We start from the raw sequence: 14211 nt of genomic DNA, 5'->3' as shown, positions 1-14211 counted from the left end.
AGCTGCTGCAAAGCATGTGACATACAACATATTGATGACAGAGTTTTTCCTGTGTCAACACACATTTATTGAAGTGATGCCACAAACAGGCAAAACATCATATTGGAGATTTTATTATTAAACAGCTTCTAGAAAATTCAGGATTCCACAGACTGTGATTAGAAAATAATAACAACAACATGGACAATTTAAAAAACAAACAAAAAAAAAAGCAGAATATCTGACCCCCGACCAGCCCCAGTACTCAAAGGAAATATGATCAGACCAGAGAGACAATTTCATACTTGTGTGACAGAAACACATGCACATTCACACAATCACCGTCAGGTCACATACACTGGAAAGTGCAGATTTGTTCTAGCACATGTAGAAACTGAGCAGGTACAATATGCATATGAAATCCCTTTCAAATTCAACCAACTTAACATCTAATGAAGTCATGTAATACGAAGAGCACAGAGTTTCGAATCTCAAGTTCTTGCAACAGTACACAGGGGCAAAACACCAAAAACCATAATGTGTCTAAAAGTAATTAATGAGGATGGAGTAGCAAAAGAAAAAAAACAAAACACAGGTTACATGAGCTAGATAATGGACCAGCTCAAGGTTCTAGTCCACTTTTACCTCTCAAATCTCATATCTTTCTCTACTTGATATAAAAATAAAACTGTGCTTCTCAAAAAAAACCAAAAACAAAACAACAACCCTGGACGCTCCGGAGCCTATAAAACTATCTAGGATGTAATATTACACTCCTTTGATACTTCAGACGGGAACTCTGCCACAAACATTGCTCCATAAATCTTATCTGATCGTTTCCTGGACGAACCTTGGGCCACGTGATCATTTGGGAAGCGCTCGAGTGCATTTCTGTGATTGACAGTTTGTGGAGCACAGCAGAACCATTTCAAAGCATTAAAAAAAAAAAAAAACGGAAAAAACGTTGTCTTATAAAATGTTCTGGCTTAAGCAATTTCTCACCAGTAACTGAGCAATTTGCAAGTGAGCCAACAATCCCAAAAGCATTGTAGCACCACAGACCAAAGTGTGCAGAAAGAAAAACATTCTGAAGCAATGCAAATGAGCTAAATCCATGCTTAAAATGATATATATGCTATTTTATCCTGTCTTTACATGCCGCTGCCTACTGTATTGATTTGGGTCCTCCCTTCTTTACCAAAGGCAAAAGTAATCACTGCTAAAAACAGAGTCACTCGTGTACTTCTGCTCTAATTTCTGTAGTCTAATCCCTCTGCAGAGTTGGATCCAACAGGAAAACGTGAATGTGGGTAAATTAAAAAGAAATGCATGTAGAAGACTGGACAATTCAGAATAGCGTATTTCCTCTGTTTTGGTTGGGTAATGGTCATTTTAGCATCGTCTTCTATGCTTTTGGGAGATCAAGCTGTACTTGCTACAAACCCATAGCTGGTCAGCTGCTCAGTAACATGCGTCTATCATTTCCCGTTTCTATCTCTTGCCCCTTTTGTTACCAGCTGGGGGCTTCTTCAACTGGAGTAAGGGTGCTGCTGTGGCAAAGCCTCCAGGAGGTGGGTTAGACACGCCAAATGTCAGGCCGGCAGAGGGGTTGATGCCAGGGTTGCTGAAGTTGAAGCCTGAACTGTTGGTGCTACCAAAACCTAGTAAAGCAAGACAAGGAACAAAAAACAAAAAACAGTCAAATACGAGAAAAACAAAAAGATAAAACATGAATAACATGAGGATTTAGAAAATCTGGTGTCAGAAAAAGGAAGTTCAAATGAAATTCAGGTTTTTTAATAAGGATTTTGCCATCCTAGCTTAAAACCCCCAAGGTTCTAAAGTGCCAACACACACAAACAAACATATATACACATAACTGTATTTACCCACTGCTGGGACGTTCATTATAACTTTAAAATATGGATATACTAAACTTGTTGCAGTGCCATTTACATTACACTAATGAGACACAGTTACAGCTTAGACCCTTTCCAAACTTTATACACTTAGCGAGCTGAGCCTTTATTCTTTGTTGCCATCATGTTTGGTGGCCCAGGTGTTAAGGTGCTATATACAGCATGTATTGTACCTGCACTCAGACTGCCTCCTGTGGGCTTATTGGTGGAAGAGAAGGCAAAAGAAGACCCCCCAGTCCCCACCCCACCAAATCCTGGCCCACCACCAAAACCTGTGGGAGAGAGTGACATGGAAGTCAGACTGGTCTAAGCACACAGCCTAGACTAGATACAAAAACAAGAAGCGCCTCAGGAGTTACACACTGGCAGGCATTAGCAGACAAAAGCAAGCAAAAAGGAAAAAAAAAAGAAGTCATAAACTAATCCACAGAGCACCACACTTGGCTTAACTTCTGACCGAATACTGCAGAATCAAACAGGACTCACAGTGCACTACACCGCAAAGCAAAGGCCAAAGGAAGAAAAACGGCAGATTTCACCGAATACCCAAACTACGAGAAAACAGACAATACTTTTGAGTGCGCTCAGACCACTTGCTTCCACACTCTCAAGTGGATTTGCAATTTGACATGCCCGTATTTTAACACCACAGCGTTTCGCCGTGACAGCTGAGTGAAACTGTTTACCAGGTAAAAACTGTCCGATAGGATTGCAGTTTTTGTGTGTGGTGTGAACGCACTTGACTCCTCGCAAAAGGCAGAGCAGAAAAGAGAAACGGCTAAGCTCTGACTGCACCACTCTGTCAGACACATACACACCAGCTGCTTAGTCTGTCATACAACCTAACTCAAATACATTTTCTTTAAAAAGCCACTTTGATTTAACCACCAGGTAACATTAGGGGAAATGGCAAAGTATGCAGGGGTCTAGCAAAAAATAAAACACACGAGAGAACAGGGAATATTCATTTAAAAAAAAAAAAAAAAAGCAGAGGTAATACCTCCCAGGGTAGAAGAGCCCAAGCTAGTGCCCAATGCTGAGGCAAAGGGGTTTCCAAACCCTGCCCCCAGAGGCGCCTGGGTCCCTAAGGCACAAAGAGAGAGCACAGGCTTTTACTCTTCTTTTATGTGAGACAAAAAACACAAAGTAAACTGCACTGCTGTCACGCTGACAGCTTTATTTTAGCTTTAGAAACAAGTCCTGCAGTTGATTCAAATAAAATATGATAATCTGATCTAATGACTGCGCCGACAGAGGCATCAAAAGACTACAGCATCTAATTAACTGCAACCTCACATGAGCTGAAATATGACAATAATTAGGCAACGGATCAGGCTTTCACAAAGTACATATGAATATGTACCATCCTGCTATAAAGGCTTTCAACTATAATATTCCAGCTAATCAGCAGCGCATTTATCACTGCTGGCAAGCTGGGAGGGAAAAAGGAAGCACTGCTAGTTCTTTCACTCAGAAACTTGTCTTGTTTTCTTTAAGCGTTCTCTTTTATCTTATCAAATTTGGGAGCTTTTCAATTAGTCTACATTCTTAAAACAAGTTCAGTGAAAAAGAAACAAGGACAAGCGTTTCTTTGTTTAAAAACCAATTTATTTTCAATTAAATATGCAATTCCACTTACATAAAACACAAACAAACAGTTTGGAACAAAAATTGGCTGTTAATTGCTAAGTGCTACTGCATTTGACAAGTTTCCAAATTCAAGATTTCTGAGAGTGAATGAACTAGCATACCTAAAATTTAATTTAAAAAAAACTTTTTAAAAATGCATCACACAATTACTGAATATAGCTTTAAAAGGCACAACATATTTATAGATTAAATATACTGTATCAACAGGCATTGGATATATAAGATTAAAACACAAGGTTACAGGTAAAAGCACTGGAGAATTAGATAAGAAATGTGAAAACGGCATTCATGGCTGCCTTTCAGTGTAAACTGGTCAAAACAAAGAAAATCAGTGATTTGGTACAGTTTGCCTGTGAAAGACAGTGTGGTCAAGTTTTGAGTCATGCGTCCAACATAAACTGAAGGACCTTTGTTACGTTCGTTTAAATAATTTTACACCGATTTTGAAAACAAAAGCTCCATTGTAAATTACTATAAGCTACAAATCCGTCTTTGTTGGATCGAGTCTGACTTTAGAGAGAGATGACAAGCTAAAACCTGCAAGAGATTGATTTTTTTAGTCTAATTTCAGATAACTAACAGTAAATTCTACTGGTTCCAAAACACCCTGTAATAGTCATGCCTCCTGAACGCCACTAGCAGGGGAAAAAACAAACAAAATACTAAACACTATAAATGACAAAGAATATGGAAATGTTTTGGAGATAATAGCAACATTCAAACAGTCAACTAATCAGGCCCATTATTGTGAACTGTTGTGCTCAAGCTTAACACACAGAAAAACAAAGATACCAAAAGGTATAATTCAGATTCATTACTGAGCATCTCAGATTCATGTAGGCAAATTGTGACACTGGTAATCTACCTACCATTTAGAAAATAAATAAATAAAAAGTCACATTAATTCCTTCACTTCTTTTATAAAAGGAAAAAAGAGGTAAATGGGAACAGCTGTTATATTAGCACTCGTGAAAATACAGCATTTGCATACACGTTACTGACAGTGAGAAGATACCTACTAGAGAGTATTAATGTGGCTTAATATCCACAATTACCTTCAAAGTCAAAACAACTTTGACAGACCAATAATTATTACATTATTTAATAGTCATTATTGTGCCAAGTGAGACTGTAGAGGTGTGGAAGACGATATTTTAAAGTGTGAGCAAAACTGCACAGAATGTCAAATTCTGGATGAGTGTGGACTTCCATTTAAAGGACTTCCATTAAATCCTACAAAAACAAACAAAAACCTAGCGTTTGATAAGAGGACTGACTGTCCAAAAGCAGCAGTGTTTTCATTAGCAATTAATCATTTAGGTTGTTTTTTTACCCATACACCACCGTAATCAGCAGCAGTATGCCGATGATTACTGGAAGTGGGTTCAATGAATTCCTGTTTGTATCGCGACATGTTCAACGGCAGTTTTCCAATCTTTATTCCTCTGAGTGCCAATACTGCTGAGCTCGCAGCACTATCTACAACAAGCAATGCTGTATCCTCAGATGAGAAAAATGGTGGGAAAATAAACTCCCCTGTACAATCAAGACACACAATGTGGCCATACAGACCAGGTTCTTTTGGCACTAATGTATCTCACTGGTACTTATGGACCAGTGTGAGCAGCAACAAATTGTTCTCTTCTGAACTACCAAACAGTTAAACCAACAAGAAAAGTAGACTTTTTACAGAATTGAGAAGCAAATGTCTGTACAACATACCATCGCCTTGGATAAAATACCTGAAATCACAACTTGTGAACAGCTCTTTAGCTCCACATTTTCTCTGAAATGAACTCTATGTGAAATGATCCAGCCCTGTTGCACTGACTGTAGCCCTTAAGTGAAATCACTTTCATCAAGTTACAGTGGTATGGCCTTTATTAAAACCAAACCAGCCAAATATATCAAGGTATTGAACAGTGAGATAATGCACACACTTACTGTCACTGCTGACAATTCATTATCCAAATGATCTGTCCACATAAAAGACCAACCTCAGCTCCTTGTTCACAACACAAACACACTGAGAACACTGCTTCATTTAGGCCAGTAAGTGACCAGGGCTTTTCACCATTCTCAGCCTTAGTTCCACTAGAAAAAAAAAGTACATTTCAGAGTTATTTTCAGTCCTGAGTCTTTTGGTACCTTAACCCAATGTCCATGGAGACAGAAATCTGAACAGTGTAGGCCCATTCTCATCTGGCATGTGTACAGGTCGGATGTGAATCTACCAAAAAAAAACAAAAAAAAAACAAAAAAAAAAACGCCCCACTCCAGCCCACTGCATCTTTAAATGATGTGATACTGACCACCCTCCAACATGACATTTCAATAATGACCCAAGTTTAAGGTTGACCTATTATATTTCGAGCTCTACTTAGATTTGCATGACTCACGTCCCCTCAGTTCATCCACTGACTGAAACAAACCTGTTTTAGCTCCTCTCTCTTCAGTCAACTTTCTTCTGATTGGCTGCCCCTTGCAAAAAAAAAAAAGCTGTGAAAAGCAGGTGGGTGGGGCTACTATAACCATATTAATGATAATCCTTTGTTATTCAGTGTGTGAATGTGAGAGTGAATGAATAGAGGAATTGTAAAGCGCTTTGGGTGCCTAGAAAAGCGCTATATAAATGCAATCCAAACAGTGTCATGAGTTAAGAAAAAAATATTAGAAAACTTGCATTTAGAGTTCTGAAGGCTGAGTGTTTGGTTTGCTGGGATTACTTGTACACTAAACTCATTTTGAAACTTTCAACATGTTTAATATGCAACAACTAAATGAATCTAAACAGGTCACCTTTAAGCAGAAAAAATAAATATATAAATAAATATACTAGCCTGCAATTAGGCTTAGCAGAAAAGGTGGGAGATTTGCTAAATAAAGCAATCAATTACCCTAGCCAAAAATAATTTACAAACCCGACTCATGTTAACCTCATATACTACAGCCTTGTTGGATAGCTAGCATATCCAGAGCACAAATGGATAAAATGAACAAGTGATCAAAAAAAATTATTTGATTTTTAATGAAATTTAAAAAAAATCTTAAGCAGGCACCGAGGTGGTGTGCACTTCTACCACACAATAATAACTATTGTGGCTTGTGTGTTAAGTTGTTGTTATTTTTTCTTTTTCAGTAAACAGTGGCTAAGGAATGGATTAGTTAAATAGTCCCATACCTACTTGGCACATAGTTAATTAGTTTAGGTGTTAACGTACAACTCCATCTGCATACCCAAATAAGTGTTCAAAAGTATGTGAAATATTCATTAAAAATGGAAAAATTAGCAAACATCTGGTGGGCAGCAGATCTGATAACAGTCAAAGCACATCTCATGAGCTTTGTCAAATGAGTAGAGATCAGACTAACATTTTTAAACCAACCTGCCTTTACATCCCATCAACCTTTGAAGTTACGTCAATAAAGAGACTGCAAAAGCATGCTAATATATAGCTTAGTGTGTTAGTTGTATGCAGGTACCCTGATGTGCCAGTAAAAATGGCTTACAACTCAAACCAGATGTTGCAGTAAATATTCTTAAGGTTATGTTGGCTGTAGTTTAACAAAACTGAATTTGAGTCCTTGACTGCTCAGTATAAGAGTCTCATTTAGATATTTTAGGATATAAGCTCCTACAAAATGCCAAATCAATTTCCGATTAAACACAATGTTTAATCCGTGTATTTATGCCTAATACAACGTACTTAATAGTATTTTTTTTGTTACTGTCAAAGAGTAGAAAGAATTTGACAAACAGCATGACAGTCAAACTGTAAATGTCATTAGGTTAAGGTTATTTAGAGAATGGTTTCTCTAAAGTGAATATCTGTGTCTAAACTAGACATTTTACTTGTAAGACCTTGGGCAACAGAAGCTGTGTGCTTGAAGGAACGGTGGGGATGACAACTTTAATATATTCTCTTCTTATTTTACTACCCTGTATATTCAGAGAGGAGCACGTTGATTCGGTGTCAGATTAACTGGTGTTTCCCACACGTCTGAGATATCATTCGGATTTAAGATAGCTGGGGCTACATTGCCATAGACGTACACCAACTCAACGCCCAGACTGACGTGACAAAAATCTAAAGATGCACCACTACCTGGACTAATCATTCAGAAACCACAAAATTCACAGCAAGTGCATTAATTATCCTAACTTCATTACACAACAACCTCAACTGAGTACTAGGCTCACTTTTAGCATTGCTAAAACAAAACAAAACCCAAAACTGAGGTTTAGAAGTTTCCAGATTCAAAATGAGATTGCTCGACTTTTTCCACCACTGTGCATTTTCCCCAGTGATGTCAGCCATAAAGCTGCTCTGGTATCCCATTAGAGAGGGCACACGGAGGAGGAGAGAAATTAACAGAAGGGATTTGGTCTTCATTTTGCACTGGGGCCATCTATTTAATGTCCTCACTCTTGAATTGTAAGGTGCATAAAATAAATGTTTCCAACCCTTGTACTGAGAGTCAGAGACAAGACGGTAAGGCAGCACAAATGTCTCCTGTTAAAGTTAAGCAACAGATTTCTCTCATTTCTTCCTTTCTAGCCTCTTTTCATTCACTACAGAAAGCACAGATACCTTAACACCAGATAAGGCTGCTGTTACTTTTGTACTTTTAATCATCCTCTCTCACCTTTTGAGTTATTTGCTACCAAAATATGTTAAAAGCACACTGATCCTGTCTTCTCCACAACTTGCTTTTATTATTGATTCTCCTTCCTCTCCTTCAGTCTCCTAACAAAGGAGAAACTTGCTAGAACTTGTAGGCAGTCAGACCTGGAGTTGGCTGCTGTTGCTGGGTCAATGTGGCTGCCATGGCCACAGCTGCAGCATTGGGCACACTGGAGAACGGAGCAGGCCCAGTAGTGACTCGCGGCGTGCTCTGCCATTTCCTGTTAGACACCCGTTTGGACTCAAACACATCCGTGGAGTCTTCCAGGAAGGCTCTGCGGTAGGAGAGGTACTGATGCTTCAAAATCTATACCACAAGACACCAGAGAGAAAGACACGTTAAATGAAAACGCTACAACTGCCTCGTCACCCAGTCCTATACATTATTACACATTACATTTCAAGCAATGCGAATGAGGATCTTTTTATTATTATTATTATTATTATTAACATATGTAAAAGCAGGAGGGAATAAACTGACCTTGACATTCTCATGGACAGACTGGAGCTGGGCGGCCTGTGCGACAAATGTTTGGTACAACTTCTGCATGGCCAAGGTCAGATCTGTAAACAAAAGCATAAAAAAATGTCTGCATAAATATTTGATGTATTTTAATAAAACGGGGTGGGTTACAGAAAAGAAAAGAACCAGAAACTGTCTTTTTTCTCTTCATCTTGAATGCTAACACATCTGTAGCCTGTTTGTTAATGAAACATGTAACACTGTGATCAAACCGAACTTTAACATGAACAGAATTACGTTAACAGCCAGACAAATGTGTTCTCACCCTGAGGAGTGATGTGAGAGCCGCTGCTTTGGGTTGTCAGGTGGTTCTCCAGCTCCTCTATCTGCTGCCGGTACTGCTGAAGCTGCACCTCGAATTGCTCTACCAGGCTATGGAAATAACTACACACAAAAGGGACACATATTTTAAATCTCAGTACATTAAGCAATGGTCATTATTAACCTTTTGAATCAACTATTAAGAGAAGCTTTTTGACAAAAACATCCACTGGCCAAGTGTATTTTTTTATTGCTGTCCTATGATATTAAAATGAAATAGAGTCGTTTGAAACAGAGTCTATGAGAACTAAAGGACTGCAATAGCACACATTGACCTTGGATTTACTTTCTGACTTTCATCCAATAGCTTACTTACTCTGATGGAGCCGTATTCTCGTGCTGAAGTCCAGGGGGGGTCTTTTGTGTACGAAGTGCTATGTCAGCATTTTTCAACTTCCTTAGCAACAAAGGAAAGAGGAAAGTCAAACATCTAGAAAAAAAAAAATCTGTGAGATTTCCAAGGGAAACTTTTTCATATTTTTAGTTTGTGAGGTATAAGGAACAGGAAAGGTTAACCCACATATTAAGTTCATCTGAAGTCCAATTTAAAATAATTCTGTTTATCTTAGGTACAGCTACAGACGTTTTGGGAAATGAACACCGATACTGAACTTCCTGACTTATATATTTTGCAACACTGCATACACTATATATTGTGTATCCACTAGAAGTTTGGAATGCAAGTTTCTGATTTACTGACTTTCTAATGACAAATAATGTGCATCAGAAATAGACACCTGTGTCAACATAAGTACACCGTTTTTACCTGTGCCGTCTCCAGTTTCAGTTTGTCGATGGCCAAAGCTTGGCGCTGCAGACCGCTGGCGCTGACGGACAGAAGCTGTTTGAGGCTCTTGATGTCATCTTGGACTTTAGAAATGGCTTTTGATGACATTCTGCTTATATCCTCCTGAACTTGTTTTTGCTCTTTCACAAATTTTCTGCAAAAGAATTAAGAAAAGAAGGAAATCACTTGTAGATGACATAAAAGCTCCCTGATAGATATGGCAAACTATCAAAATATGCTTTCAAAGTGCTACTACTCAAACTATATGTATGCATCTGGGATTTTACACAGAATGGGGACTCCTAGAGACCTCACCAGATAAAATTTGGGTTGGGTCATACTGCTGCATTCAACCTATTAAACACCCGATTTAAAAAAAATTAAAAAATAAATAAATCACACAACGATACTTACTGAAAATTTTCAACATCCTGACAAATAACTGGGGGCAGGTTCTCATCTTTTAGAGCTTTGCTGTCCCTGAGGGTGAGAAAAAGTGTTTTTCATCATTAGAACAGAAAGGATAGTCGGTGCTAAACATTAACAGCAGAGTGAGACATTAGACATATTCCATAAGACAGTAAAGGACCGTGTTGGTCAGCAGGACGTACTGCGCATTGGCTCCAGATGATGTGTCGCTCTTATTCTCAGAGGAAGTGCTGAAGTCGACTCCACCCAGGCCGATACTCGGAGCAGGAGCTGCTGATGACGCTGTCGAGGTTGCCAGCAGAGAACCGAACGATAACCCGCCTCCTACACCAAGAGTAGTCTGACTCAGACCTGCGGCAAGAAATAGTCATACAGTTTATAGAACTGTGACAACTAATTAAAACGAACATTCTGTAATTCAAAGCATTCACTGTACTCCCACTTGGCCATGTATTTAACACATCAGCTCTGTAAAGCTAACAGTTTGCCTCTCACCTGTAGGCACAGTGCTGGAGAAGAGACTGCTGCCTAGTGATGGACCTGTTAAGGCTGCCGTGGTGGTGGTCGTAGTTCCGCCGAGACCGAGGGCAAAGCCAGTGGCTGTAGGCTGCTGTGGAGCAGTGGAGGTCAGGACAGAGCCAAACGTCAAGCCTGTCCCAGCAGCGGCTGTCGAAGAGGTGCTAGTAGCTGTGAGGGAGAACGGCGTAGCTGAGGCTGTGGGCTTGTTGAAAGCCAAGCTAAAGCCAGTGGTGGCAGCTGTATTGGCTGGGGCACCTGAGAGAAAGTAATTGTTTATTTAAAAAAAAAAAAAAAAAAGTTAAAAAAAAAAATCACAATTATTACCTGTTGTTCAGAAGCTCTTCAACTTAAAAATACCCCAGAGAACCCCAAACATACCTAATGTGAGGCCTGTAGTGGGCGCAGCAGCACCTGAAATAACACAAGGTCCCAACATAAGATGGGCAGCTGGCAGAAATATCACAAATACTTTTATTTCTTTATTATTTTGCATTCTTACTTGAGGCAGGTGTATTGAAGGAGAATCCTCCAGCAGGTTTCTGAGCAAAAAGACTGCCTCCTAGGCCAAGAGACGGGGTGCTGGTGCTGGTGCTGGGGGTTGCACTTGCTGTACCCAAAGGTGTACCAAAAGAAAAGCCACCGGTATTGGCCGCAGGAGCACTTTCGAAGAAAAAAAGTAATGTGTTTAGGCCCATGCATTCTTCTACAATATCTGCCAAGTTTCAAACTAATACAAGATTGACATTGTGTTATGGTTACAGTACACACAGATTAACAACTAGGATTTTGTCGAAGAAAATACACAGGGTCTTAAATTTCTATATAGAAAACCTAAATGGTGATAAGTGTTTTACAGATGGATGGTAATCCCAATTACCAGTAATGAACTAATTTCCCTCTTAAAAAATAAAAACTACAACTACTATAGCTTAATTGTCACTTCAAAGACTTCTCTTGGCAGCCCGCAATTTGCAAGAGTTCACTCTGCAGTGCGTGCATGTGCAAAGTTTCAAATAACAGAGTTTACAAATGTATCCAATTAAAATGCTCATCTATAACCCGACATTGCTGAATAGCTCGGGAAAACAACGTACCCAGCACTGACTTTGAAACTAGCAAGCCGTATCTGCTAACGCCAAGATACCTCTGGTTATGCTAGCGTTAGCTAAGTGGGCTATCTAAAATTTGTCGTTACCTGGTTGCGGCCCCAAATGCCAATCCTCCACCTGTGTTGGTGGACCCAAGAGTTCCCGAACCAAAGTTAAAGCTAGACATTTTCTTTTAAAAGGCACGGTGTCAACACCAATCGGTTATGTGGGCTTAGCTCACTTCTGAAAACATCACAGCTAACACGACAGTTAGCTTAGACGCCCGCGTGAGGGCCGAATCCGCGGTCCCGTCTTCACCAAAACATACTTGAACTCATCAGCTCTCTCACTAAATCCCAAAATATTCAGTTGCCACCTGTTATGTTTACACAACCTGTTCCTCTGCTTCTATTTCTTAAACCTGACAATTATCGCAGGGTGCATTCACGCATGGTGTCACTTTTCTTATTCCCCGCCTGGTATATCCTAAATGCTAGTGCATTTTGGGTAGTGGATTTCCTTTCTTTCAACTACATTAACCGTCATCCCCTCAGATTTTGCGTCTCGTGATGTGTCACGCATGCGCATGGGGTTAAGTCTGGCAGTTCTGAGCAGCGGATGTATGTTGAATCCGGTGTTTCTTTCAAAATAAAAGAAGCAGCTACAGACTGATAACAACGAAGAACGGCTCAAAGTACACTAATGTATTTGCAAAGCTGAGTATAACTGGTTGCACAATGCTGTTTCAAAATTGTCATTGTCTTTGTGAGTTTAAATAATCTGTTACTTACCTGATAAACGAGCAACAGTTCCATTATTCTGAACCAGGGGCGGATGAATGGTTCACAGGTTTGTATCATTAATAGTTTTTGGTAACCTAATAAACCTAAAAAATTATGAAAATAAATATGTTGCAAATGTGTTATCTGAGTTTTTCCCAACATTTATTGCATTGTTCCACCTTTTTTGACCCAGAAATGTTGCAGACCATCTTTTGCAAACTCTGAAAAGTATATTTTATCAATATTAATGTCAATTAACAAATTAACTATTCTACATTCTACATTTCTTATTATAAAACAGCATATAAAAAATATTAATACATGTTTCAGCAGAGATTTATTCAGATCTTTTGACATTATGTTTGGGTTCTTTTTTGTTTGTTTTGCTCTCACTTTGATATTTGCTAGATGTAACCTGTGCACAGTCCTGAATTTCATCCTTTTTTAGAGGGTGCCAAGAGGAACTGTGGCACTGCATGAGGAAGTCAGCAGTGGCAGGGAAGTATGTGAGGCTGGTGCCGTACATTTGTTAGGACAGCAAGACAGTGGTGAGGTGTGTGGTAGGCAAGATGGAACCTAGCGACATGGAGAGAAGATGTGATCTGGAGAGAAGAGGAATGGAAATCAGAAGAAACAAGACAGAAACTGTGAGAGTCAGAGGGAGACATTTGGAACCATAAAGCTGCAAGGAACAGAGGAATGATAATGAAGTTGGATGAGTTTACCTGAGGTCACCCATCCGAAACAATGGACAGATTTAGAGATGAGATAGTCTGAACATGTGCAGAGGAGGGATGCTGTATCTACTGGTGAAACGATGTTGATTATAGAGGTGGCTGTAGCTCAGGTGGCAGAGCAGGTCAGCCACTCATCAGAAGGTTCGTGGTTCAATCCCAGGCTGCCAAATATCCTTGGGCAAGATACTAACCCCATGTTTGCCTACTGATGGTGGTCAGAGGGCCAGGGTCCGGCAGCCTCGCCTCTGTCAGTGCGCCCCAGGGCAGCTGTGGCTACAATGTAGCTTGCCATCACCAGTGGGTGAATGAGTGAATGACTGAATGTAGTGTAAAGCGCTATACAAATGCAGGCCATTTACCATAGAGCTGAGAGGGACAAGGAAAGAGAAAAACTTCAGAGGGGGTTTGTAGATATAGTGAAGGGGGCATGCAGGGGAGATGATCCGCTGTGGTGATCCCTAAGCATTTAGGTAGTCAAATGGCGACCCAATCTCTCCAGAGAAGAGCACACTTTGTAAGTATATTTGCTTTACTTTGACAAGTAAACATGCCAATAATTATAGGTTGTAAGTTTTTTGTTATCTTTTATCTTGATTTCATTTTAACTTTGCTTTTCATTCAGTTAGTTTCAGCTAGTTCCCAAAGTAGGTTTGAACGGTTTCAGTTCAGTTTTTATTGTTTGGAAAATGTTTAGTTTTAATCTTTTGAAGTATTATTGTTTTTAGAAAATATACACTACAGGAAGGATTTAGAAAAAAATCAGTGTAGATATTATGACATACAGACATTCAG

The 14211-nt window shown here is 39.4% G+C and overlaps 1 protein-coding gene across 5 annotated transcripts; it reads right to left on the bottom strand.

The window, feature by feature from the left end:
• Positions 1–43: 43 nt before the first annotated feature.
• Positions 44–12449, bottom strand: nup58 (nucleoporin 58). 5 transcript variants are annotated; one of them, XM_005912020.3, is made up of 14 exons: positions 12008–12449; positions 11312–11472; positions 11191–11223; positions 10789–11067; positions 10476–10644; positions 10279–10344; positions 9843–10018; positions 9394–9472; positions 9022–9140; positions 8715–8797; positions 8339–8540; positions 2899–2982; positions 2072–2170; positions 44–1640 (listed from the first exon to the last, which is right to left on the bottom strand). In XM_005912020.3, exons 1-14 carry the CDS (start codon positions 12085–12087, stop codon positions 1471–1473), a joined length of 1800 nt encoding a protein of 599 aa, XP_005912082.1. In that variant the 5' UTR covers positions 12088–12449; the 3' UTR covers positions 44–1470. The 5 variants fall into 5 exon arrangements, with proteins under 5 accessions (XP_005912082.1, XP_042070156.1, XP_005912083.1 ...); XM_042214222.1 differs by lacking the exon at positions 2072–2170; XM_005912021.3 differs by lacking the exon at positions 2899–2982 and having other exon boundaries at positions 12008–12448.
• Between the last annotated feature and the right edge of the window lie 1762 nt (positions 12450–14211).

Source organism: Haplochromis burtoni, unplaced genomic scaffold (genome assembly GCF_018398535.1).
Source record: "Haplochromis burtoni strain Fernald_Lab_line unplaced genomic scaffold, NCSU_Asbu1 Contig_1, whole genome shotgun sequence".
NCBI lineage: Eukaryota > Metazoa > Chordata > Actinopteri > Cichliformes > Cichlidae > Haplochromis > Haplochromis burtoni.
This window is presented reverse-complemented; position numbering and strand designations above follow the sequence as displayed.